Source organism: Sparus aurata, chromosome 10, assembly GCF_900880675.1.
Source record: "Sparus aurata chromosome 10, fSpaAur1.1, whole genome shotgun sequence".
Lineage (NCBI taxonomy): Eukaryota > Metazoa > Chordata > Actinopteri > Spariformes > Sparidae > Sparus > Sparus aurata.
Genome location: NC_044196.1, coordinates 31,754,766 through 31,782,297, shown reverse-complemented (window position 1 = coordinate 31,782,297; position 27,532 = coordinate 31,754,766). Strand labels below are relative to the sequence as shown.

The following is a 27,532-nucleotide window of genomic DNA, read 5'->3' as shown; positions in this document are numbered from 1 at the left end:
TATTGTCGAGTCACATTTGGAGGCTTCATAACCGTAATTCTTCCAATATTGTGATGCATTTCGAAGCAGCGTCTTCTTAATGCTTACTTCCTGAAACGTACATGTTGTTAGTTACTTCCACCTCACCAGCATTGTCTGGCGTCTTCAGCCCATCACTTAAGGCCCCTCCCTCCCTAAACAGATGAGCTGATGATGATAGAAAAGCACAAATGTACCTTCCAAGCTTTAAAGGGATAAACAGCTCAATAACTCCACCGAGGCTGAAATTACGGCTTTATAACGCCATTGTTCCAGTCTGAGGACAATTACAGGTTAAGGTGAGATAATGGCTGCATGATGCAAGTAACGGCGTGGCAACAGGCCAAGATCCAACACGTCAGAGAGCGCTCCGGGTCAGCATGTTTGAAGAATCTCATTTTTTCAGGGGTTGACAGCCTTTCGATGACGCACGCCTCGCCCTCCCACCTCACTTCAAAAATCACAGCAACTGTGACCCAGTCATAAATAGGGGTTAAAGCCTGACACGTAATTGTGGGTTCGATAACAGGAGCCCTCCAAGTGTCATCCACAGAATAATAAAGGGAGCTCGGCATGAATCAAAAGTTACACGTTCAAGTCTGAGCAAGTAGCACTTTGGGAGAAAAAGCTTATACACGGCGCTTCACTTGATTTGACACTCGTTTCGGTGTAATGGCAGGGGCAGGTCCGCTGAACGAAGATGGAAAATGTGCTCGAACAGCGGTGGCGCCCGGAGGCGTAAATGGGCTTTCATCGCTGGCTCATTTTTCCATCCTGCCTTAAAATCAATAGGGGGCCTCTATTCTTTAACCAGCGGTGCAGAGAGACTGCAGTCAATACGGACCAATAATGAACGTGGAACGAGCACGCTGCATTGTGTTTGCGAGACCTTGTTCTAGGTTACAGTCCTAGTCGTGTTTATAGCCACATGTCTGTCAGCCTGAACACTTTGGTTCACATAGATACGTGTAGTCAACTACTGCATGGGTCGCCAGTGCATTTACTCTAATGGTCCCCAGAGGACGATCCCCAAAGACTATGGTGATCCCAGCACTGTTCGTCTAGCGCCACTGTAAGGTTGCGGTTCTGAGTTAAATAGCCTGACAAATATTGGTCGGATTATCATAAAATTCCATGCAAACATTCATGGTTCCCAGAGAAGGAACCCTGCAGACTTTGGTGATCCTCGGACTTTTCCTCTAGCACCAAGATGAGGTTTTGATTTTGAGGGAAATGTCTTGACAATATCAGATGGTTTAGCCTGCGATTAAATTTTGTCCAGACATTCATGGTTGCCAGAGGAGGAACCCTATTGTCTTTGACCATCTCTGGACTTTTTTTAATCTTGCACCACCATAGAAAATGCCTCACTAATTACTGGATGGATTACAGTGAAATTTCGTACACGTTTTCACGTTACATAGAGAATCAACTGAATCGATAGTGACTTCGGTGATGCCCTGGATTTCCCTCTGGTGCTGCCACCCGTCGACACCTTTCTCGCGGTTTATGACAAAACACTTGCGAAGCTGAAGTAATTTAGGAGAGATACAATAGCCTAACTGCTGTGGTGATAACTTTGTGGTGAGTTGTAAAATCTCCTTTCAGAGTATTATAAAATACTAAATAGTGCAAAGGTGTCTGGTGAATCTTGAACCCATAAAACAGTGTCACAAACTTGACTTCCTGGATCGTGTTTCAGCTACCTAGCCACGTAGCTACCTAGCAATGTGCCCATCAATGCAAACGCCTTCTTTGTTCTGTGCTTGAATGCAGTGTCCTCTTTGGTCTGAACAACTACAAAGATGGCGGGCATGGTAAAATGATATCACATAAACATTATCATTGTGTAGCATGTTGATGTTAGCATTTAGCTGAAAGCACCACAGTACTTCAGCCATATAGAAGTGCTGTGGACTGGCTCTCTGTTAGTGTATCTGTATATCTGATGATATAAAACAAGATATTTGGTTTCAGGTGATTAAACACTCTACTCCACTTCATGTTCTGCCAATAGATCCTCCCAACTCCTGCACACTGGACCTTTAAAATGACGGAATGCTGCTCTTATTGATGCTTCCATGAATGCTGGTTCAACAGCCTCGCAGCCGCGTCCTTCCACGAGGTCAGACATGTGCACCTCACACAGGCAAACACCGGCGATTCCAACCCTCAGCTCTGCAAACATTTCCCAGCGGCTGTGTCACTGCATTACTTTACACACAGCTCATAAAAGGATGATTACACACTCCGGCCTTATCAGGCCTCAGCCGAGGTGATGTAATCCGAAGCTGTAACCGAAATGCAAACATACCAGGAGCGAGCGCAGGAGAAGCGGTGGCCTTACGGCGCAGCAGCCTCGTGTTATCAGGCCGACGGTCGGATGGAGTGTAGTTTACCGTGCGAGACAGGTCGTTAAACGCCGTCTCGTCTGCTGAGCCGCTAAGTGTCTGAGCTGAGTCGACTGTTTGTATTGCTCACATGTAATAACTGCAGTTTAAGGGTTCGACGTCAAACATCTAATGTTAGTGTTTGGTGTTCCCTCATCGAACATGTGCTCTGTTGTCTGTGTCAACACGGCGCTCAGCCTTCGCGCTCCCCTTTGTGCAAACACGCCAAAGGTGAAGAGGAAATCCGATCTCGCATGATGTCATCGGTTCAACTCCCTGCTTTTATTTTAAAAGGGAGCGAAGACGGCGCGCTGAGCTGCAGCTATCCTCGCAATGAGGAAGAAAAAAAAAAAAAACCCCACTGTAAATCACGATAACATCCAGCTTCCTGCTTGCAAAGTATGACTCTGGGATAATTTGGGGTTGTGGAGAGGAAGGAAAGTATGTGTTTGTTTGTATCGTGACTGTTTACTCAGAAAAATATGATGGTTGCCGTCTAAATACAGGAGGATGGTTATATCTTTCTTGTTTGTTCTAGAAACAGGACACCAGAGTGAGATATGTAAAACCAGAGTAAACAAATGAAAAGCTTGTATAAGCAGGGGTGGATACAATTTGTCATGCAAACCTCGCCACCTTTAATCCTCCCAACAATAAGTCCTCATCCCCAGTTTGAGCTCTGAGACTTGTTTATCAGTCTGGAGGAAAGCTGCCATCCTTCATTATCACTTTAATAAAGTTTTATCACACGTACTAATCTTACAAAAACAAGAAACTCGCACGATGAGTCGGTTGCCCTCATTCCAATCTTAATTAGTCATTTAATCACACGGATTTGTCCAATGAGACGCATCAAATTTGTCACAAGATTCTGTTACCGCAAAACCCCCGCAGCCAACCTGTTTGCAGTTACACCGCCGCGCTGAGGGGAAGGTGTGTTGCAGAGCGACTAATGTCTGCTGACTCAAACAATGCAGAGGACTGTGCGCGCCTGTGATGTGCTAATCTTTCTGACAGCTAAGTAAAGACTCGAGGCAACAGGAGTCACCGTGCAGAAAAGGTCAAACGATTGCCTCAGAAACCTGTTTGAATGGCTCCTTCCTTCAAAGCGGGTGGAGGGACAAAGCGGTGTCTCCATCCAGCAGCAATTTTACACCCACCGCCGCAGTGGAAATTTAATTACGGTCGCTTGTTTGCGCATGCATGAGCGCATCGTTGTGACGGCGAGCTGGGAAAGATGACCTTTCAGTGCCCTCTGTTCTCCAAGACAAAGGGACACTCGCCATGTAAATGAGATGTCTGATTAATGCAAAAGATAGCCGCCTCCTCTCCGAGACGTCGAAGAGTCTACGAGGCGGATCAGATACACGGGAGATGACTGATGTCGTCGTGTCAAGCGTGTCTGCTCGATCATGTGTGTGTTCTTTGTGACAGTTTGATTTGTCAGGGCAGGTTTGAGAAGGGGCAAAATGATTTAAGCACCTGCAAGAAAAACAACTTGTGAAAATACTCACTTTCCTCATGCCGTCAAGCGAGGACTTGCCTCTGTGAGCTGCCAGTTTTGAACAAGACAAAAAGTCATTTTAGTTCATCCTGAGGGGGACATGAATAAGTGTAAACATGGCAACCATCCAATTTCCTGTTGAGATTTCACCCCAGAAAAACAAAAATGTAACTCTAATGGTCTCACTTGGGAAAAGTCAGTGGATCACCAAAGCGTTCACCCTCTGGGGACCATGAATGCCTGTTCAAAATGTTTTAACCATCTGTCCAGTAGATGTTGAAATCATTTAAACAGTAAGTCAAAATCTTTGACAGGCTGGGTACGCCACAGGAAAAGTAAGGGGTAACCTAAGTCTCAAGGGTTCATCCTCAGGGCATCAAGGACATTTGTATACAATTTCAATACAATCTGCCTGATAGCTGGCATGACAGGTCACTACAAAGCAGTCAACCTGCTTGTGTTGTTAGACAAACAGTCAAAGGATCACAAAAGTCAGTGAGATTCATCCTCTTGGGACAATGAACGTATGCATAAACTTGTTGTATCAGTCCAGCGGATGTAGATATATTTTAAATAACAAGTCATATTCATTGACAGGATGTTGCAGCTACAGGAAAAGTCAGGGGATCGCCATTGTCTTTAGGGTTCATCCTCTGGAGATTATGGACATGCTGCTAACATGACTATAAATTAGGACATTTTTCCGCCAGGTCCAATTCTGTCTTTGCGGGACCTGAGCCCTCTTCCATCACCATCAGAGAAAGTGGTGTCAAGGAACTGACATTTCTGATTTGCCTAAAATTCTGTTGAGACAGCTAATCCTGCTATTAAACATAGATCAACAACACTGTCGGTCATATCAACAAATCATAAAACCACATGATGAGGAGGTTGGGTGTTGGGAGGGATCTGCGGCAGCAAGTACGAACGGGCTGATGATTGTGAAACTTTTAAGAAACATCTGATGCCAAAACAAGCGTGACTTTAGTTCTATTGTTCATTTGTTTTCCCAACATATTTGAACCCTTATCAAGTATTAATTACACTGTTTGTTGATACACAGGACAGGAAATTGATGATAAAAACCCAGTTCGAGCATGTCGTTGATGGTTTGAAGGTCTTGCACAAGGTCTTGGCCAAATTTCCTGGATGATCAGTCCTTGCATTTCCAAAGAAATTCCCTGCTTCTAGCCTGAAGCAAATCTGTGTTTACTGATTGGATTGACACAAATAATCTCCACTACACCCCCCTTACTTGCCCTGATAGAAGAAATTGAGTAGAGCCCCTTTTTAACATTATTAACCATTATGGTATCCCATATAGGTATGTTTGCTGAGTCATCACGGCCCAATCATCAACTAAAGGTTTCTGTTTGCTTAACCTCTTAGTGGCCGGTATGGGGCTAGCATGAGTCATGGCGATACTGAGCTCTGAAATGTTTGAACAGGCGGCGACAGGCTCATTTCACGGGCCGCATCAAGCTGCGTGGTCAAACGCATTAGTTCCGCGGTCGACATTTTGTGTGCAGCGGGACATAAAAAGTGTCTTTGTTATAACTCTTCTTTATGAGGTCAAAAAGGAAGTCTCATTCATGGGAGAAAAAAAAAAACCCTTGAAAATGTGCACAGAGGCTTGACTGGCATCTTGATAATTCGGCCTTTTAAAGAGATTCAGCTTTGGCGCCGCTGTTGCGGAAACGTTACACCATTTCCCCGCATTCAAGCCAAGCGTGGCGCGGTGGTAACATCTGATCTCGCGTCTGAAAGGCTTGTGCAGACAAGCCTTAGGTAAACCAACCAGCGTCCCCTGGACCTTCGGGGGGAGGCTGGGTAACCTTTAAACCCCACTGGGGCCATTAAAACAACAGGTGCTTGAGGGGAGCTCAGCTGTCGGGCGCAGGCGAGGGCTAGCTGCTAGCAGCAGCTGCAGGTAGCTGTGTCGGGTCTCGGCCTCAGGGTGAAGGAGTCACCCAGCAGTTGCGCATACGGACAACAATGTTCTTCTCGAGCAGCCCGGTGAATCTGAACCATCTCCAGACCTCATTAGACGGGACTTCAAAAGGTCTTGTGTGACTCATGTGATTAATTGGGAGCCCCGATGTTTGCTGTAAACCGACTTAAGACGCGGACTTCATGCGCAGGACTCAACACAAACCATGTGACAGCCTGCGAGGCAGCTGTGCCTGTCAGTGAGCAGACAGATGGGATGGCGTATTTTAATGGAGAGCTCTGCCTCTCTCAATCCAGGCTTTATTAAGTCTCGAGTGACAACGGGGAGTCTGTTGAAGAAAGAGCACACGCTGCTGTTCCACATCGCCAAATCATCCTTTCTCTATAAATCTTTGTTCATGTACATTTCATTTCGACTTGTTGTAGCCTCTGATTTAGATCCGCTCGCCTTCCATTTAAATGTGACCTCCGGCAACAGTAAATTGCTTTTATCTCCCAGATAGAAAACGTATTCGGGTGATGTACGGCAGATGTGATGTATACTGTACAATAAACCCAGCGCTCAGTAAGGAGCAGTTAGATTGACTAACAGCTGGTGCATTTGGAGAGTTGCCCTGCGTTTCATTTAAGAACATTATATTTTTATATTTATGTTATAGTCGCTCTGCTGAGGTTCAACAAGAAGTTTTTTCTCGGGGGATTTAATTATGCGCTCATATTTGTGTCAATTACTGGAAGAGGATGGTGAAATAAGAATGTTGTCTGGTTTAGGAACACAATAAAGCGCAGGAGAATGCACGTTTATGGAATCCAAAGGTCACTTTTATTTAATTCAGTGTGAATAAATTCAATACTGTCACTTTGACAGTACTAGAGCAACATATTTAAGGTGATAAGACAGAGAACAGACGACTTCTTCTGAAGCTAGACCAAACAACACACACCTAATGACTCTGGAAACGACACATTACTGCTGATGCCTTCATTCTGGGTAAATAATGAGGTCAGATTGAGCTCAGGTCCATTATATAATCACCTGACAGGTTAAACTACTCATCCATTCCACACAGAATAGGAGGTGATTTACTTTCATCTTTCATCAAGTGAACAAAAACTTAATACTTTAAAAAATACTGTGACATAATACCTTATATGTATGTGGGCTTTAGCAGCACAATGTTTTCAGTGAGTAGGACACACACACACACACACACACACACACACACACATGATAACAGACACACACACACACACACACACACACACTTGTTTTCATCAGTTTTGGGGACACTATGTAGACTTCCATTCATTTCCTGGAGCCAAACCCTAACCACTTCTATCCAATACACTTCACCCTAAAATTCATGATTTACGTCATGGGGTCCAGCATTTTTGGTCCCAGTAAATCTGTCAGTCTCACACACACACACACACACACACACACACACACACACACACACACACTTCCTCATCTAGCCGAGTGTGAACTCACCACACTTCTGTGATTAAGGACCAAGACATCAAGGATTTCACATCTTTCCCTCCAGGGAAGTGTTAACACACTGTGTATTTACAATATCAGACTTCTAGCCCTCAGCACATAAAAAATGCTCACTTGGCCAATTTTGCTAAAACAACAGTGACTTCATGATAAAAGTTGACTAACACCAGTTACAGCAGCATCAGCCTCTCCGGGAAATCAGTATGGTGATTTGCCAACAGCAGTGCAATGAAACAGACACAATAATGCTATTATCAGCTAATATGGCCATTAACTAAATCCTGCTAATCTGCTAATTGCCTCAAGGGCATTTCCATGCCATATCATGCTCTGAATTTACAGGGAGGTCACCCCTGTAAAAAGACCCCAGACAGTAAAAAACCTTGAAAAATAGGCCTCTGTTCTGTAGAAATACTCTATCTGTTGTAAAATACTAATGAAATAATGATCTGAAAATCCATTTCAATACAGGAAACGCATGTGTGAATACTTCATACCATAGCAATGGAATGTACGAGTGAGCTATGGTTTTCTAATACTATTTACAACCTCTTTGAGATTCTCATAGCATAACTAGTTAAAACTGAAAATTGTGAATTCATATATCTTCTTGACATACTTATTTCCAGTTTACTGTTTCCGTGAGAAAGGTTCCTCTCAGAAGTCGGCTTTATCACAGTGTTCAAAGCTACAGTGAGCATTACGTTTCTTCATGATTATCAGTGTACGGCGGTTCATGCTTGAGTGTGCACAGTTTTCTAGCTGTGAAATATTGCTGGTCACACCCGCGAGGTGTGGTGCTCCTTCAAAAGTTTCAGCCTGTGTAGATGTGGATAACTTCGGGTGCAACAAAGCAGTAGGAAAAACAGTGGAGACAGTGTGTGTTTGTGGGTGTTTGCATATGTGTGTCTATGACAGCACGGTGAGCGTGACAGTTCCTTTGGTCCTCTTCAGGATGCCGACAGCTTCTTCGTGTGTGACGCCTTCCAAAGTCTGCCCGTTGACGGCCATGATCTGGTCTCCTCTCTTCAGACGGCCATCCTCTGCTGCTGCCCCCTAAGCACACACACACACACACACACACACACACACGCAAGGAACGGCTTAATAACACACAATTTGGTTAATTGTGTAAATATAAAATGCAGCAATCTGTCCGTCTTTACCTTTCCGAAAACTGTTTTGACATAGATAGGCAGGTCTCCATGCGGGCTGCCGTAGCCTCCCACTATACTGAATCCCAGTCCATCTGGTCCTCTTCCTAGAGTGATGGTCTTATACTGAGGAGGGCTGGTGGAACAAAGAGGCAGTTAGGGACTGAATTTTCTTATCAGAGCACTATTCATCAATCGAGATTGCTTTGGAGATATCACCCGTAGAGATGTCTGCCTGTCTGCCTTCAAAAGTCATGGCGTGGTTTCCTGCTGTGAGCGGTTTCATGTAGGAACTGTTTCTTTCTACCAACCTACACTGTGTCATAACGCAAAAGGAAGCATGCGTCTACTCATGGATGATCAGACAGACGTCTCTACGGCTGATATCTCCAAAACTCACAAACTCACAGCAAAACAATTTAAATGGAAGAAGGTTAGAAAAATATGTATTCTGACTGACGGAAACTGTCTCTTTTACACTGTCTTTGACTGAATGAACTGTGCTTGTGGGGTAAATAAGTCTGGAAAAGGATTACATTACAGTGCTAAGACAGCAGAATCAACATGTCCGTACCCGATGTCATCCTGGAAGATGCAGCTGGGCGTGAGACCTCCGGCTGCCGGCTGCTCCTGAGAGGGACCCGTCACTGTGGCGTCACCGCCCGCAACCACCTACAGGTGCATGGCAACGCTTTTATGGTATGCAACACTTGCAAGATAAAGACTGATAACATGGTGGTAGTGGTGGATGTGGGAACAGAGTTTTATGTTACTTCAAAGTCTGCCGCTGGCAGCCTTCGGCTGTTCTCTTCAGGTAAAACCTTGTACGCAGATAAAGTGAAGAATGGAGTGCATGTTCCACTGCAGATTATCTAACTGTGTCTCTGGGTTTATCTAATTATAATACAAAGGGTGAGAGAACAAGTGTGTGTTTGTGTGTGTGTGTATGTGTGTCTTTTCAACCTGCAGCTGTATGGAGCCCGTGGCGTTCTTCAGCAGGTTGACAGCCTGTGAGTGGCTCATTCCTTCAGCGGAGGTTCCACAGATACTGACGATGCGGTCTCCAATCTGGAAAAGTGAGAGTTCAGTAAGTTCAGTAAAGATGCATGAAAAAAAGAAAGAAAGAAAAAACAATTTCAGCAGTGAAAGTTGGGGGAAAAACAGATGCAGAGCAGAGATACTCTGAAGTGTCTTCTTCAGTGTGCAGAGGTGCGAGAGTGATTTCTCTAATTTCAGTGTTACCTCACCAAGTCTGGAGGAACTCTGCATGATAACAGGATGTGAGACACTGGCTCATACTATTAGAAAATGTAATTCCAAGCGCCACGCGAAAGTAAAACCATGCTCGTGTTCGGCTGAGTAATTTCATTAAGCAGCGTTCTCATCTTTCATTCCGGCTGAAAAGATAAAGCAGCGTGAATATACTATTCAAGACTCCCCCCCCTATTCATTTCAATGAGCCCTTCTGTAGGCTTAATGATCTGAATACGGGAGTGGGAGATTTATTATCCCATGTTAGCGATGGCTATTGTCCTCCTCCAGTCTGCGTCACACAGAGCTGCAATTGTTGTTTTACTGCGGAGGTCACTGCTAAAGGCTGTAGGCTCTTGACCTTTTGGAGGACTTGAGATTCACAATCTGAGTCAAGTGAGTGGGAATGACATCACTGCGAAGAATAAGTGAGATTCATATCAAACCCCACAAAAGAATTGCTGCCGTGCACATTTTTCAGCGTTGACGTTACTGAGAGGGAGCGTAAATCTCCTACCTTGAGCTTCTGGGTCTGAGCAGCCACGCCGACGGGATTCATCATGGCGATAAAGATGGGTATGTCACCCAGAGGACTCCCGACGCCACCTGCTATACTGATACCCAGAGATTCATTGGGACCTTTGGTGAATTCAACTGTTCTGGTGTCCTGTTTCTCCGGAGCTGTAAGGAAGCAAACGTGCAAAATGTCAGGATGTCTGCGGAGGCCTTGAGAGGAAAGTGAAACAACAATAAATAGAATGATCCATTTTCAGTGAATTTAGAACATGGGGTAGTGGTGCACCTGTGGTACAAACTTTATATATGACACATCTGCCAGAACTTTCACAAATTAAGAAAAATTATCCAACCAAAACTTAAAACTTTCCTTGCCTCTCTGACCTTCTGTAGATGCTTCTTTATGTTTTTCCTACAGCTGCCTAACTCATATTCTTGAATTTATATCAGCTCTGAGGCCACTTACAATCTGGTCTCCTGCTTTGTTTCTCAGGGTCATCGGGGAGGTTTCCAGACTCTGAACACTGCGAGGCCACCTTGGAGCTGCCTGTTTCCTCCATCTGAAACAAAGACGTTCAGTGTTTGTTTTCCTTGCTTTCAAGGACTAGATGATGGCGAATTTCTATTCAACATTCATAATTCCAGTTAATCACCTGACTACTTTGAGACAGCCTCCTTTCGGAGTGGAAGGGGCCCGCCTTGAACCTCCCTACTTCCATTTTTATAGGCCCCACACAGCACTGCAACACAGGGAACATTATCTTTAATGTCATCCAACAAAGTTTAGAGCCGACTTGTCATTCACTTCCTCTTGAGGGCCAGACGAACCTTGAGTAGCGCTGCCGTGGCCTCCTGAGTGGCCGACCTGACATCCTCACTGTTGACTGACAGGATCTGGTCGCCCTGCATCAGCTGGCCGTCGGTGTCCACCAAACCTCCCTTCACAATGTCAGACACAAACACTCCTGTGTCATTCCTTTGGAAAAAACAAAGAAGTGACAGTGAGGGAACATCTTTTACTGTATCCGTGTTCATGTTGGCAAGAGTCACACGGTATTTTTCTCTACCAGTTGACCTTGATCGTATCATACTGCTGACGGCTGTTGTTGAGCATGTAATTGATGGTTTACTATTGATCCAGCAATTTCACATTTTTCCAGTGGACCTCTGCACAAATGTGGCTTACGCTCCTTTGGGAAGTGGCAGACAAACAGCTGGTAGGATGGAATATTTAATAGCAAAGAGTGTGTTTACCCCCCAACTGTGACCTCAATAGATGTGTTTTCCATCTTGAATCCTGCTTCTGCTCACTTGTGAACATTTTGCTGCCAAACACAAAAAGCTATAAAAGAAAATATCATAGTTTTGCTCTTTTTCATTTGACAACAAGTTTAGGGTATTCACTCTAACACTGGAGGGATATTAGAGGTATTAGAAGCGTGTTTTGGGGTTTGTTTGCTTGAAAGACAGGTGTTTAAACCATCCGAGGTCAGCTTTGGTGGGTTTGGTATGTCAAATATTCTTTCATGAACCAGTCACAGGAAAATACAGTACGTCCTTGTTTGTCTACAGTCAGAGGTCATTATCATCCACGGATCTTGCTGCTCTGAAGGCTGACATCTTGGAAATTAGGTTAACCGCAGAGAAGATGATGATGAATCCCCGGCCCGCGTCCGTTTTCCAAAAGCACATCTATGCTGCGGATTTTGCATATCTGAAGTGCCAATCTCCACGTGGATAAAACTAACACAAGCAGAAGCTGTGAAGCTCGGCAACTCGATCCCGCTCAATCCCCAGTGCCAGGGACACTTGGCTGTCACAGCTCCTCACCACTAACTGCTAGCTTGCACTTTCCGTTTTAGCCGAGGGTTTTAGGTTGTCTCTCTCTCGCTGTCTTTTCCATCCGATTGAGCATTTTAGTTGTTTTTTCCACTCGTGTAGAAAAACCACGGAGGCAAAGATTTACAGCTACATTAAAAGTTGATCCGATGGCTGCCGTCTAAACCATCAACCCATGACCTTAAATTTGAGCCCTTTACCCGGCAGCTGTTATATACACACACATAATCTGCAGTGCATATTTAAGTATGATCTGTGTAAGCCATTCCTGAGGGTGATCCCAGAGGTGAGATCAATCACCACACTCCACACACACCTGACAGCAACAGACCGTCGGCGTGTGGGCCAGCGGGCCTTTTCCCACATGTGCCTGAAGCCGTAAATGCTACTGCGAGGAAAAGAAACCTGTGTTGAGTTTGTGTGTGAGACGGTCCACAGTCTGCCAGCTCACGTCCGAGTAAATCTTCCTCGACGGCTCTCGTGGGAACAAAAAGTAGCAACGCTCGTCGACACACCTGAGTCACGATCTCCGCTAGTGCTACTGAAAATGATCTGATGGCTAAACCCAGGGACATGAACACTTACTGAACCATAAAATGAGATTTAAAAACCCTCTTTTGGTCCTGATGCGTTTCACATATTTGTGACCATGAGGAGTGCTTTAGTTCTAACAAATCTTTGTTTAATGGATGTATAATATTTCTCTAATTCTCTACACACTACAAACTATCTAAAATTACAGGTATTTTAATAACCATTACCTCTGGTCCCGTGATCTGCATTAAAAAAAGAAAATTCACACAGTTACCTTCATGATGTTGCTGTTCATGCTACGAGTTGCTCTTTCTAAAACGATAACTCTGTTGGTCACCTCAAAAAGCACGTCGTGAAGCTAACTGCAGAGCTCTGAAAATGCAACTGGAGCACTAATGAGAAATCTCTCGCTCACCTCCTCCCTACGATGCTCAGGCCCAGGCCCTGGCCCGGCTTCTTGTGGAGCTCTATGGTGAACAAGTCCCACAAGTCCTCTTCCTTGTACTGGGCCTCGTCCCTGTAGACCACCAGCCGGACTCTCTGCGGGGTCTGCCGCAGCACATTGATGGCTTCATCGTGGCTGGCTTCGCGCAGGTCGATTCCATTTACCTGCGACGAGACAAAGGGGAGGTTGGGTTGTCTGCTGCAGAAACGAGGCTAGTCCTATCGCAGCGACAAATTAACATCTTTAAGAAAGAAGAAAACAGCCAATTTCTACACTCAAATGTCCAAAAATTCACAACTATTGTTCGATTTCGTCTTAAATCTAAAGATATCTGCCACGCTTCGTCAGAGGTTCATTTCAAACACAGAAAAGGGAAGCCAGGGAAGCAGAGGGCTAACGGGCTAATTAAAACTAAATTAAATTAAATAATAAATAGTATCAAATAACCTATGAGGTCACATTCCCTCTCCAGAAACCCAAACTGCTGAGATATCTGAACACTGGCTCATAATGTGAAAATCACAGGGTGGTTTCACAACATAAGTTCTCACTGAAGGGAAGCAGCCTTCCCTCGAAAAGTCTCTGAGAAGCTCGAGTGGTCAGTCAAAGGACTGACGTCCAGCTCTGCCACATTAAAGGGGGGAAATACCCCATTAGCTTCCTCCATGGACGTGCAAAGCATTTTTCCCAGCTGACAGCACGGTTGCGGACTGGGAACCGGCTCTTTTCACTTCTCCTCTCTGACCCTGTTTTCTAAACACAGCAGCTTGGCCCAGGGACAGAAAGGAATAGTAGAGGGCAATTAAGTCATAACGGGTGTGTGTGCGTTTGTGTGCGTGTGTGTGTGTGTGTGCGTGCATGCATGTGTGCCTTTCAATTCAGGTCTACTGATTGAGCTAGCATAACTAAACTCCTGATCTCCACCCCTGCCCCTCCCTCTGTGACAACGCACGAGGTCGAACGGAGGGCAAATCCAAGTTGAGCCGAGATACTTCACCTTCGTCTCTCCTCGTAATACGGACATGGATTTAATCATCGTGCTTGCTTTAATGTTTGAGATTTTATATATAGAGGAATTTATCACACACACTGTAGTCGAACTATAGAGACTGTAGCTTTCATGTCACAAGCCAGCCTCTTTTTATCCGGTGCTCATTATAGCGCGCCGCACCTCTAAGATTTGGTCTCCTGCCCAAAGCCTGCCATCCTTGGAGGCTGCCCCCTCCTCGTAGACTTCATGGATAATGATGGCGCCCTGGAGAAAAGAGCAGAAAAGAGAGAAAATAAGTACAGAAGAGGAGGAGAAGGTGAACAGGAAAGTGAAGAGGTAAAAAAAAAAAAGAACGGTTTCCAAAACGATGTGGTTGTGAGAGTGTGAGTGTGCACTCCTGACTTCAAGTGTGTTTTCTCTGCGTTCCAGTGTGAGTGTCATTTGGGGTTCAGAGGTTACATTCCAGGGCTGGATATTGTCTGCTGCGGCCGAGGCCAGACAAAGAGCTGCCCCCTCCCCTGCCCTCCCACCTCACCCGCCTCCCCCGCCTCCCCCAAGCCTGACTGAGCAGACAAAATAGATGGGGCTGAGGAGAGGACGGCAGGAGGAGGAGGAGGAGGAGGAGGAGGAGGAGGAGGAGGAGGGCTGTGACAACATCATTTCCTACATTCCTGAGCCGCCACGGCTATTTCAAACCTGAGTAATACCACCACCAAAGATTCTAAGTGGGTGGCATCGTGAGTTTTTACTTGAAAGTACAATCACTAAACTTTTTTCAAGATACTACAAATACACAGTATGTTGCAACACAAACCATTGTAGATTGTAAAAACTGTAACATTCTTTGGACATATTTAACTCCAACGCAGTTTGTCTCTGTAAAGTGATAAAGCCTCATTAGCAGAGTCATGTGTTTGGTTTCCTACCAACAGAGTGTCACAGCCTCCCACGATGCTAAGGCCCAGGCCCGTGCGGCCCTTGGAGATGTCGATGGTGGTCTCACAGCCGGGGATGATGGGACAGGTCGTCGGGTCGCAGGCCAGAGTGGAAGGAGTGGACGAGCGACTCGGACCTTAAATAGAGGAAGAAAGAGAATTATTAAGAGAGTTATTACTGATCCTGATGAATAAGAAGTCAAAGAATGGATCCTATGATTGTAAGCGGCCTCACTTGTGCCGGCCTCCGCCTCTGGTTGACTCAAAGTAGCCGTGGTGGCACTCGGCACGCTGGGCAGGCTCATGAGGACGTCGTCTGAGCAGCCAACGTCGTGGCAGGTTGGCTGGGGAGAGGAGAAGGAGGAGGGGGTCTCATCTGTAGAGAAGGTTAGCTTCACTGGACCTTTGGCTTTTCTCAGGAGAGAATTGACCTAAAACAGAGTACAATTACTAATCAGACTCTTAGTTTAAATCCTGGAGGCTCTTTTCCAAACAGTCTGATTGTTGAAACTTTATTGCACGAGACAAATCCTTGTTTTGAGAGGAAATACAATATGATGACTGCACTTTATTTCCACTGGCAATTTACCTTTTCAGCGGTGTAGCCAAGAACTGATTCGCCATTCACAGCTAGGAGTTTGTCCCCTGGTTTCATGCAGCCCTCCTGCATGAAGCACACCATGATTTTAATAAGAAATCAGCTTCATAATGAACAGAGAGCATTTGCTGCAGTATGCATTACATACTTTGCCTGTATGCCCTTTCATTTCAGAGATGCTCTGAATCTCAACTCCGCTCTCAGTGTTGCCTTCCTCAAAGGTGATGCCAAGTCCGCCGTCCTCCTATTGGACAACATTGACAAAATTTTAGAAGTAGTTTATAACATGCAGTGAGTCCTACGTAAGGCTCTCATCCAGGTGATACGGCTTTTCCAGCAATGTTGTGTTCCCTGTCTCTTCCTTTTCTTACTGCTTATTTTCTATATTAATATTATCATTCGCTGTTTTCCAAAGGGTCAGAATCAAAGGTCTTGGGTGGAAATATGCACTCAACAAAAAACATATTCCAGACTCTGCTGCTGAGTCTTTCGAATGTGATTTCTGACAAGTAAAAGTGGAAATATCTGCATGACTAAAGAAGTAGGAGAGAACTCAGTTCCTCTTTTGATTGTGTGGGTGAACTGAGCCTTTACATCCCTTTGGAACTGCTCTTCTTCCATTCATTTGTTGCTCAGTGTATTCACCCTTTTATCTGACAATGCTCTGTCTCTATTCTCTCCTCTGGCAGCTTGTCAGACTTGACTGCTCCTGTGTGCTCTGCCTCTCCCTCTCTGTCATACCTCATTGAGTTTTTTTGTGAACACCTCCCTCATTATTGCACTGTTTCCAACTTTCCCTCTATTATTGTCTTTATTTTGGTGTTTCAAAAGGATTATTATGTGTGCGAGATGTGTGTTTGGGGGGTCCGGGGTGGCTAACCTTCAGGTTTATGATGTGATGCACGTGCTTTGAAGCGTCGGCGTCGCCGTTAGCAGCCGTCGTTTCGAGCTGGGAGGGAAAAGTTGGTACAGTATGAAGTAAGTAGCTGAAAGTTGTGTGCTGGTGGGAGTACAGTGTTGAGTGTTTGTGGTTTTTGGTTGTCTTGGGAGTTTCTCAGAGGCATGGGAGGTTGGGATCTCCAGGACCACACAAAGAGAGTTTTAGGAGGCAAACATCCATGAAAACAACTCAGGAAAATGACACAAGGTTATAAATAGAGTAGAGTCAAGTACTAATAATGGTTTGGGTGTGTGTGTCACAGCTCTGTGGAGTTGGTGCATGTGTGCAATGTGTGCGTGGCCACAGTCGTACCTCAGCGTGGGGCTCCACTGTGTCTCCCTCGTGCTCTTTCACCGGTCCCACGGCCATCTGGTTCAGCGCCTCCGTGTTCCTGTTCCAAACAGTCATAGCTCACATAAATCGTCGCTCCTCTGCTTCGTGACAGCAGAGCTGTGATTTACTCTCGCTGATCACAGTGTCTCTCTTTTCGGGAGGTCAGGAAAAGGATGTGAGTTAAGTAGAGGGTTAAGTAGAGTGATCCTGGCAGAGGCTGTTTGAAGGAGGGTCAAAGGTCATACGGGTCTGACTCTGTGCTGATATGTCAGCTGCTTTGCTTCAAAATAACTAATAAGTATCTGCATGTAGTTTGTTCTGCTATATCTTCTTAATGAGGGAAACGAACAGATTTCCTTTAGCTTTTCCATTTCCTTTGACTTGTAAGTACACCAGTAAGTTGACTCATCAATTAGTCAATCAAAAGTAAATTAACTGCTAACTATCTTGATAGTCTCATAAAAGTTTCAGCTGTTTTTGAGCAAAAATCTAAACAAAATTTCTGGTTTCGATAAATGTTATGATTTGCTGCTTTCTCTGCCATTTCTTATAGGAAATGAAGAGCCTTCAGGTTTTGGACTTTTGGGACAATGTCATGGGCATTCTTCACAATTTTGTCATTTTAAAGATTGAAATGATTATCTGATTAATCATGAAAATAATCAGCAGATTACACAATGATGGAAATAATCATTTGTTGCAGCCCTGATTTCATTTTTGGAGAACAGCATGGATCAACAGCGATATTTAAAATCAGGGTTCAGGAACAGAGTGCAGAGTTTCTTTACAACATTACATGCACAAAACTAGGTTAAAACTCTTTATTTATTTTTTGTTTAGTATGGATTTGGAGCAACAGTGGGGGGTAAATCACTGATTTCATAGTCCAATGTCAGCCTAGACTAAGGTTTTTAAAATATTTATAATGTAGATTTTCACACATTCATCCAAAATTGACAAATTACTGGAAAACTGGAATATGGATTACACCACTTTACCTTTGAGTACATACTTCTGTTGAATTACAATAGCTCCCTCTATTGGCTTTTGTATAACATTACAATATACTTGAAAATCTCACGTCAGTTTTCATCATTAGCTCTGTCCGACAATAAAATGAAGTTTATTATGTCATGAAAACTTTAAAAAGGGAATTTAAAACATTTTTTGTACCTGATAAAGATGATTTTGACTTTGGAAGGGGAGCTCTTAATAATGGAGGATGCATTCTGGTGAGTGTGGCCATAGAGAACCTGCCCGTTGATCTGAAAGGATACAAAAATATAGAATTTCACACACTGTTTTCAAATATCCTGTCAGCTCTGTTTACTTGAGTCCAGAACCACCGTGACCATTATATCTTACCTCCAGCAGCTCGTCCCCCACAACCATACGTCCGTCTCTGCCGGCCGCCCCGTTGGGGTCTATTCCCACCACAAACACACTCATGCGGGAGCGGTCCCTGTTCCCGGCCAGGCTGAGGCCCAGGCCGGTCTTGCCTTTCTCCAGCTCGATCATGTGCAGGACACCTGGGAGGCTGCCATAGCGCTGGATTATGTTCTCTGAAAAGAGGCAGATGAGAGGCAAAGCAGACTGATGTAAGCTGACAATACTGCAGGAAAGTGCCAGATTTGTCTTGGGCCTGCGCTTCCTTGTCACCGTGATGCTCCAGAAGGGGCAGGTACTTGGATTTGGTGAGATGCATGGTCACGGAAGGTAAAAGTTTTAAATGTCACATTGCTGACTTTTTATTTCCAGCGTCACCTTCTATCTCTTTGTCTCAATCTTGTCTCTATTGTTATCCCTCTTCTCCTCACTCCAGGCCCCCTCTCTTTCTCCATCCACCTCTCCTGTCTCTGGTGTGTTAGATAGCCGCTGTTCAGACCAATGGGCTCCTGTTGTTCTGGGCGCCCTGCCATTGTTGAACCATCAGTCCTGTACTAATCTCCACAACTCACCTTCCCGGGCCCAGCCTCATCAATCTTATCCCCGCAGGACGGGCGCACTCTCTAACACACACACACACACACACACACACACTCACATATATATTCACCACAGTCCCAGGTGTGTGCAGGCTGGAAGTCTGTCCTTTATGCTGGTTCCCTGAGCTAAATGTGACTGACTGAATGTGACCTTGTTCTCCTTGCACGTGGAGCTGATCCTACAGTTGACATCTACAGGATACTAATGGCTTAATTGGGACACCGAGTCCTTCAGGTTCTGCTGAGGTACGACCACCTCGAGCATGTGAGTCAGTGATCTTTTATTGCAGGCTCAGGGTGGATTTATGAGCAAGGGAGACCAACATGCAACTTGGGGGACCTCTAGTGGCAGTTAGGCGACAAAACACGATACACTCAGATAAATATATTCAGGGTACGTACACATTTTTTAAGGTCAAATTCAAGCACTTTTCAAGCACTTTTAAGGGTAATTTTCAAGATTTTCCAGCACCTTTTTGCTGGGGTAAAATACGTATCTACAGGAATATACATACTCGTGATTTTTTCTTATCACAATTATGTACATTGTATTATGCTGTAAACATCTAAAATTATGTTTCATAATAGCAAAAACTTCAGAAATTAATTATCCAGTCTGATCCCAATTTTGTGGAAGACAGAGTTATAATGTCAAGCACTTTCAAGCACTTAAACTAAAATCCGAGTACTTTTCAGACCTTGAAAACACAACATTGAAATTCAAGCACTTTCAAGGATTTCAAGCACCCGTACGAACCCTGTATATTGTCTTTTGAAAAATCCCATTTTTAAAAAGAAACTGCAGGAACGATGCAGATGAGGGCTGGGTGTTATCATTTAAATCAGTTATAATTTGAATATAGTTATTTATCCGTAGATGAAATGTTTCTCCATAAAGCCACCAAAATATAATCAAAACTAGTTTCTGAAAGAGTTGTCAAAAGCACCAAAAATAACAAATATCACATTTTCAGGAGGTGCTGGCCTTATGAAAACTGGACTAAACATCGAGTGAATTACATTAAATTAGAAAAATACTAAATATTCTCACAAGTAACTTTAAAAATTGTGTGTCAATGTGGTCATAACATAATTTTTTATAGTTTTGGAGAATAAATTTCCTAAATTTGTCTATTTGTTTATAATAACCAGAATAAACAAATTGACCTTAAAGGACAACACAAATTCATACTGTTTTATTTTGTTTAGATTTGGCGGACCCTGCCACCTTTTTAGCTTCAAACAGTGTTCTGGGGACCTTATCTTCCTCTGAGAACAGCTTGTTTATCAGTTATGGAAAAACACAGATTAGTATTATTACCTCATTGTAAACATAAAAATTCTGAGCTTGAATTTTACTCTCAAAACTACACGGTGCCCCTTTAAGATCAAATACCTTAAATTTGAACAATCTAATTCAAGGCCTGTTAAGGCGTGTTCAAGTATCTGCTGATACCCTGCTATGAATTGATCCTATTAATGGGGATCTTCCAGGTGTATGTACTGCCAGAATTTACTCAGGCCCGTGTGAAATTCAACAAATCAATCACAAAAATATAACAAAATAAATATTTCACCATTGTTTCTAACAGAATATATAATTGCGCCCTGTAGAAATAGAGAAACATGAACTCACTCCAGCTGTATCCAAACTCATCCTCCACCTCCTCTTCCTCCACCACCTCCTCCTCCTCCTCCTCCGCCTCAGCAGGTCTGCCAGGAATCTCTGTCAGCGTGTCTGTATCAGTCTCTCCCACATGGGGCACCACTGGCAGGAGGAGGACAGCGCTGGTGGGAGATGCCTTCCCCGCTTCACGCTTCGCTAGCTGTCACGCCACAGATGGAGTTTGAAAATAGTTTATTAGAAAGACGAAGGCGGTATCTGTGCGTTAAAGCTTGAATCAACTTGATGTAAGTGTGAAGAGACAAAGGAAGGCACTTGAGAGCTGAAGTGATCAACAGAAGGCATATGCTTGGTTTGCGCTAACAGCTTCATCTGTTTTAGCAGGTTAGTTTTAGGCTCAGACATAATTATGGTTCCATAACTAGGTCAATCAGCCTTCTCTCGATGCAGCCTTAAGTTACAGAAAAATGCTGCTTGCGGACTCAAAAAATACTGACTAATGTAATTACACATCATTAAAATAGCACTTGAAATCAAATCACCCAAAAGACATTCATATGAACACTTACCTGAGAATCAAGCGCCACAAATGTCTTTTTAATCACATCCACAAATAACAGACGAGGCCAAAAATCTAAAAATTTGCTTTTGTCGACCATTTAAGTCATTCTGTTATTTTTAGTGATATAAAACAAGAGAGGAAACATGATTTCACAAAAACACACCAAGGATTTCAGACGGATGAAGGAGATGTTAGGACGTGTACAGTGTGTGCAGGTACAGCATGTTGGAGTATTCTCATTACTTGAACTGTATCGCAGTTTCTATCGACACATCTGTACAAGCACACACAGAGCGGAAAGTGGAAGGCACAACACAGAGACCCACAAACCTTAAACGGGGTAGGAGTGAAAGGGTTAGTTGGGGAGAGGCGGAGGAAAAGTCTACTGTGACTGTCACCCTCCTACAGAGAAGAGACAAAGGCCAACAACTTTAGAAGACAACACATTTCTCACACCCACGTCTATCGACAGACATATGCCAGTGGTGCGTTTGCTGACATATCTCACGTTGTTCACGGTGAAAATGTTGAAAACAGTTTATTTCAGACTTTGGTGCCTCCTGCAGTGAGCAACACTTTATTGAAAGTTGACTGTGAGTTGACGACAAGTACAAAGCACTGGTACAAGTTGTGGCGGAGGGTAATTGGAAACACCAACCTTGTCCTTGCTCTCCTTCGTCATGGCTGCGGCTCTCTCCTCGCTGGAGTCTGTTATCGATGACTGCTTCGTACAAGACGGACATGAAGGTCAATCACTCACAAATGAGAGAACAAATTCATAATATTCACCTCAGTGTCGCCAAGATAGTGTATCATAATCCAGTAATCCCATAAATATTAATAAGTTCATACAAAGTCATAAGTGTTCTGAATGGCAAAAGATGCTCTCGTGCGCCATATGCTGTACCATGGAAAACCATCTGTTTATAAATGTTGCGACTGAGGAAAAATTGACATTCTTAAAACAGAAAAGATTAGTTTTCTTCAATTAACTTGAAGCTTGGCTAAGCCAGAGTAAGAACAAAGGCACACACACGCTCAACCACGCCAGAACATTTATGTGGAGGCTGGAAGAGGGTATCCACCACCACATCCCGATCCAAGCTCGACCATTTATCTACAATGATTGAGCCTTTAAGATTTTGCCAGAAAGTCTGGCATAAAAAAAAAAAAAAAAAAAGACATATTGCAGTTTATAGTTTTTCACAAAACAGTGCGAGTGTCTGTGTTGAGTGCCGACTGTCGCATCAAGTTGTCTTGTTTACATTGGCAGTGAGGCACTTGGGACAACGTTTGAGGGATAATTGAGAAAATTGGGCTTTCAAAGCCGGGGACAGGAGGAAAATAAAATGCACTTAAAGTAAAAGCCTCTGCTAGGATTTTACTTCTTGTTTTGTGTGACAGACGGGAGCAGCAAAGCACAGGAGGAGAGAAATAAATATGGTGATGCATGCTAACAGATGAGGGGAGAAGCACAGATTCAATATAGACATACAGCACATGTATACAGAAGACAAAAGAGAGCTCAAAGAATAATAACTGAAATGTGTGACAATAGAGCTTCACCACAAAGGACAATAAAAGGTTTGATACTTGCAGCAATTAAGAGGGCAATGTTTAAGATATGGCTGGGCAGCACATCAGCAGAGTCTTTGACTACAGCAAAACTCCCCAGCTAGCTGCTGTTAGCTAATTAGCTCCATTAGCCGTGGAGCTAGTGACCCTACAGTGTTTAATTCTAAAGAGGCAGTCAGTCTGCTGTACAGCAGACAAGACACTGTAGGATGTATCTGGACCAAAACCAGAGGTGATTGTGACAAATCAAGAGTTTTTTGGTTTGAAGAGTGTTTTCCGATGCGTTAACAACGCAGCTAAGCTCGTGTTCAGATCAGAAGGCATACGGTTGTACTTGTTCAATAAGGCAAACCGGTGTAAAAATGTTTCCTTTCTTGACATTTTGTGAGTGTATCTAATGAACTGTGTTTTCCCAGTAGAAAGGAGGGAATGGACTATAGACAGAGACATCTTTAATATCACAAATATTGTTTCTTCTTCTTGATGTTTTTTGTGTGTTTTAACCTCAATTCAGACCATATCTTACACATTGCCCATTCTTGACTCTGAATACTATGTGGCAAACCTGCATGCAGAATGAAGCCAATTCATTTGAAATCTTTAACACAAACAATCCACACAAACGCATGCAGATTTCCTTTCCCCATCTTCTTCCCTCATGTCATTGTTAACACAATTTCAACAAGTCAGAGGGTCAAGTGAAAGACACTCCTACACGAGCATGCGGACAAAGACACAGGGTAGCTTCTCTAACCTGAGGGAGGGCAGGCGCTAAGCAGGTTTGATTAGTGCAGAAGAGGCTTGACCCGCGGTGGCTATTTAGCTTCGGAAAGGGCAGGGGCGGCTTCTAGAAGCAACACACAGGACCAACAAGCTGACAACATGACGAATATTTAATATGACGGCTGAGTTGTTCTGACAAAATTGAATCTGAGGCCGTCTGGGAGAGAAAAAAAGAAGGGGGGGACTGTGTGTGGAGGACAGAGGCACCTCAGGTTTTATTCAAATGAGGAACCATTAAAGCAAACCGCTTCCTTTAGGACAGCCGGTTCCTCTACATCAAAAACCAGAGAGAAAAAAATCAGAGCTAAGCCTCTTTCTCTGAAATATTTTAACAAAATGTTTCATAGATTCCTCCAGGCTAGCTGGAGATTATTCACCGCTTACAAGAGAAGGATTTGAAACTTAAAGGGAAACAGCAAGGATGTGCTATTATACTCTCTAGGTGGCTGCATCTTAAAACGGCATAACTGACCTGCCGAGAGCACCTAGAAATATATCAGCCAATCAAAAATAATATTTCTGAAACTATTCAGTCCATTGTTAAAGAGTTCTAGTGGAGCTGCAACTCAATATCAGGGATTTTATAGTAAATTGTGAATATGTCTTCTTTCTAAATGTTTACCTGTTCCCCTCTGCTGGGTAGAAGCAGTCTGGAGTATATGTTGACAGCTGTGTAGCCACAGAGGCACGAATGATGTCCTTATTTGCTTTTCTATTGTTTATTTGATGAGTTCTTTTATTAGATACAGCAAAGACATTTCAATAACCCCGTGGTTAAATTACATTAAGAGTCTAGTCTAGATGTGTATTGAATCTCAGCACAGCACACCTTCAGCAGAGACGTTTTCTAAAACACTTCGGCAGTGCTAGTGACAAAATTGATATCAACCATTCGCTGAACCTTTTGATTAAAAACATCAGAGTGGGTCATGTCATTGTTACGGTTCTAGAAAACAGATGTCTGGATATCAAAATAAACCCTCAGAGTTCTTTTTTCTCCCAGACGGAATCTCCAATTCCAGTTTGTCTTCATTTCCATCAATGCGCACATTATGTGTATGTCAAAGTCAAAGACGCAGTTAAGAAGAAAGACTCAGCAAACAGTGTGAGAGACAGAAAGAAAGAGGAGTCAGGGGAGATAATGCAACCGAGATTAACCGTGATGGATAGCTGATGCAATAGAAATGAGAGAGACAAAAAGGGAAAGACAGATTACCTGACAGGTGGGATGTGGCATGCATGTGAAAGCGGTGGTGTGTGTCTGTACGCCACGTGATGGAGCTGGTCTATATATTGACTCAGGCTGGGAGAGCAGTGCGGAGGAACAGAGATGCAGGTTTGAGGCAACTCATGATGCAGTAACTGAGGTTAAAAATGAAGTTAAGCAAACGTGGGGACATAAGGTTTTTTTTGTACATTTTGGAAAAAAATATTACTTATTAGTTTGTATGTATATATGTGAAGCTACAGCCAGCAACAGATGGTTAGCTTCAATGCAAAGTATGTCATTTCTGTTGCTAGGGGTCTCTCAGTCCAGCTCTGTTACGGGTCTTCATCCACTCCTGACTGAAGTTAAAGGAGAACTTCAGCCGTTTTTAACCCATATCCCTGTTGATCGAGGTTACCGACTGCTGTCATTAGGAAAAATAACGAGAACATTTGGCACAATATTTACCGAGTATCAGAACTGCAGCTAAAGTGAACCTATGGGGGCAGACATAACCGAAAGTGAAAATTAAGGATGTCTGCCCCCTTAGGTTTGCTTTAGCTGCCGTCCTTATATCTGGTCAATATTGTGCAAAAAAATCACGTTATTTTTCATCCACTCCTGGCTGAAGTTAAGCTACGAGTAGCTAATTACTAACTTTGTTGTCTGGTGCTGGACGTTTAGCATACAATGGATTTAAGACGCTGTGTTTGGTTTCATGTGACTGAGACAATATGTTGTTATAAAAATATTGAAATATGATCTATCATACGTCAGGGTGTTTTTAAGAGTCATCACATTTGAGTAAGATGCTCCAATAACGACTTTTTGCCCCTCATCGTGTCCTTACGCTGCTTGTGCCACATCACATTATGAGTTGCTGCGAGGCTTAATGAGTAACCACAATGTTCAGGAAGGCAGGCGGGAATATCTCACAGATAACAATGCATGAAAAGTCATTGACTATGAGGGATCTAACACTGGAGCCGAGCCAGGAGCAGCCCCAGCAGGAAACTACTTAGTCATGCTTTAAAAGCCGGAGGGCACTTTCAAACAACAAACGATGTTGTCGATACAGGGATTTTCAATGAGTGTCGCACTTAGAGGTTAAAACTTGCCAATATAGTTAATATGCCGCGCTGGGTTTGATGTTGCTCTCAGGAAAGATTTCAAAATGACTTTCTTTCAATATTTAAAAGCAAACCAGATAATACAGGGGTTATATATGTATATCGCACAGTTTAGTATTTGAAAGTGCCCTGAATGGCCTCTGCGGATACACTTAACTTTTACTTGAGGTGAAAAAAGGCACAGAGTGAGGAAATTGTGACCTTTAGATGATAAGGTATTTACTAGCAATTGGTTTGACAGTAATACAGACTTACCCTGGGCCTGTGGATAATACTCTGGACTAAGAAGGAGACAGGGTTGCCTGCCCTGCGTATGGCCTCGACAGCCTCCTCGTGACTGGCATCTCTCAGGTCTACTCCATCCACCTGTCAGGGAGATACCAGGGGAGAGATTGTCAGGCATCTAAAATCTTTCAGGATTTCAGACTCTCTTAATAAACTGGATTAAGTTACTCGTCTGAAAAGGAGTCTTCTGATTAACTCAAATCTTGCAAAAAGAAATATTTCTGTAATCTGACGTGTTCCCTCACCTCTACGATCCTGTCTCCAGTCTTCAGGGTCCCGTTCTGTCCGGCAGGACTGTCCTCCAGGATGTGCTTGATAAAAATGCCCCTCATCACCTCTCCATTGCTCAGGCGGCTGCCCATCCCTCGACCCCCGACGATGCTGATTCCCAGGGACTTGCCTGCCGCTCGGAAGAGCTCCACTCTGAGGAAGACACCAACATCAGCATGTTTGATTTAGAAGTTCTTCACCTCAGAGCTGTGGTTCTGTTCCTGATCTGACACTTTATAATACTCTTATAAATTTCATTGCATGCTGGACAGAGCATGTACTTATTTCAAGCCATCTCTGTCATGGACACATTCACAGAATTACATTGGAAGCATAGATAAAAGGTGAACTCACTTCCTGGGTTGGTTCCAGTTGCTGTAAGTGGCACTCTCCTCTCCCTCTCCATCTTCCCGCTCAGGCAGGTTAGGAATATCTCTAAACAGAAACAAATGGAAGAAAGGTGTTCAATAGAATTTGGCCTCACTTTATGTCCATATAGCATGTTTCTCTCTCAGAAAAGCAACGGTAAGACTCTGAAGCGCTTGTAAGATGACAGAAAAAAATGCTACATGTGTGTCTAATCTGACAGTAGCTGGGTAACTTAATTCTGTGTTAACAGAGGGTTGACTACACAGCTAACAAGAAGCTGAGTGCAAGAGGAGTCAGGAGAGATAATGCAAGATTCTCCTCTCATTTACTGGGTTACCAGGGTGACGGATAACGAGTCCGGCCCCTGCTACTACCCAGTGCCTTCCTGAGAAATCATATATTTTCAACTGGAAGCGCTCTGAGCTTTTTCTCTAGGCAGCCACTTGCTGCCGCATACACTGTCTACTTACTGGGTACAACTAGGAAAAAGAAACACTGGTGGGCACAAAATATATGTGGACACAAGAAGCGCAGCGAATCCACAACCACAGCTTTGCAGTGTTTTCTGAGAGAAAATACATGTTTGCAAGACGTCACAGATACACAGTGTGTTTTAGTGAGATACACTTAATACAAACATAACTGGTTTGTTAACAAGGAACCTCAACGGGGTGATCACTTGTCAGTAAGTGTTATTAGAAAGTGGCAGAATGCAAGGACTTACTTTAGGACTGGAACTGCAACTGGGGCTGGAGCCGTCTCTGGGAAGACATCATCTTTAGTCTGCTCTAAGCTGGCCTTGTACTCCTCCAGATACTCTGCTGGAACATATGTAATGCTAAA

At 43.7% G+C, this 27,532-nt stretch overlaps 1 protein-coding gene across 12 annotated transcripts in view; it reads right to left on the bottom strand.

Annotated features, from left to right (window-relative positions):
• Positions 1 to 6,662: 6,662 nt before the first annotated feature.
• mpdz (multiple PDZ domain crumbs cell polarity complex component) overlaps positions 6,663 to 27,532 on the bottom strand; it is a 49,217-nt gene continuing 28,347 nt past the window's right edge. For 4 of the 12 annotated variants that reach the window (XM_030430866.1, XM_030430869.1, XM_030430868.1 and 1 more), the window contains 26 exons: positions 27,414 to 27,527; positions 26,675 to 26,755; positions 26,296 to 26,473; positions 26,021 to 26,131; positions 23,400 to 23,492; positions 21,729 to 21,794; positions 21,401 to 21,472; positions 20,521 to 20,710; positions 18,265 to 18,461; positions 18,073 to 18,164; positions 16,879 to 16,957; positions 16,507 to 16,575; positions 15,775 to 15,870; positions 15,618 to 15,692; positions 15,264 to 15,459; positions 15,020 to 15,165; positions 14,274 to 14,357; positions 13,073 to 13,266; positions 11,113 to 11,260; positions 10,938 to 11,024; positions 10,751 to 10,844; positions 10,286 to 10,449; positions 9,481 to 9,585; positions 9,092 to 9,189; positions 8,530 to 8,653; positions 6,663 to 8,419 (listed from right to left, as the gene is read on the bottom strand). In XM_030430866.1, the coding sequence (XP_030286726.1) occupies positions 8,273 to 8,419; positions 8,530 to 8,653; positions 9,092 to 9,189; positions 9,481 to 9,585; positions 10,286 to 10,449; positions 10,751 to 10,844; positions 10,938 to 11,024; positions 11,113 to 11,260; positions 13,073 to 13,266; positions 14,274 to 14,357; positions 15,020 to 15,165; positions 15,264 to 15,459; positions 15,618 to 15,692; positions 15,775 to 15,870; positions 16,507 to 16,575; positions 16,879 to 16,957; positions 18,073 to 18,164; positions 18,265 to 18,461; positions 20,521 to 20,710; positions 21,401 to 21,472; positions 21,729 to 21,794; positions 23,400 to 23,492; positions 26,021 to 26,131; positions 26,296 to 26,473; positions 26,675 to 26,755; positions 27,414 to 27,527 (3,100 nt within the window). In that variant the 3' untranslated portion in view covers positions 6,663 to 8,272. The remainder of the gene's footprint in view (positions 8,420 to 8,529; positions 8,654 to 9,091; positions 9,190 to 9,480; positions 9,586 to 10,285; positions 10,450 to 10,750; positions 10,845 to 10,937; positions 11,025 to 11,112; positions 11,261 to 13,072; positions 13,267 to 14,273; positions 14,358 to 15,019; positions 15,166 to 15,263; positions 15,460 to 15,617; positions 15,693 to 15,774; positions 15,871 to 16,506; positions 16,576 to 16,878; positions 16,958 to 18,072; positions 18,165 to 18,264; positions 18,462 to 20,520; positions 20,711 to 21,400; positions 21,473 to 21,728; positions 21,795 to 23,399; positions 23,493 to 26,020; positions 26,132 to 26,295; positions 26,474 to 26,674; positions 26,756 to 27,413; positions 27,528 to 27,532) is intronic. The other 8 variants (XM_030430873.1, XM_030430867.1, XM_030430870.1 and 5 more) reach the window with 8 other exon arrangements.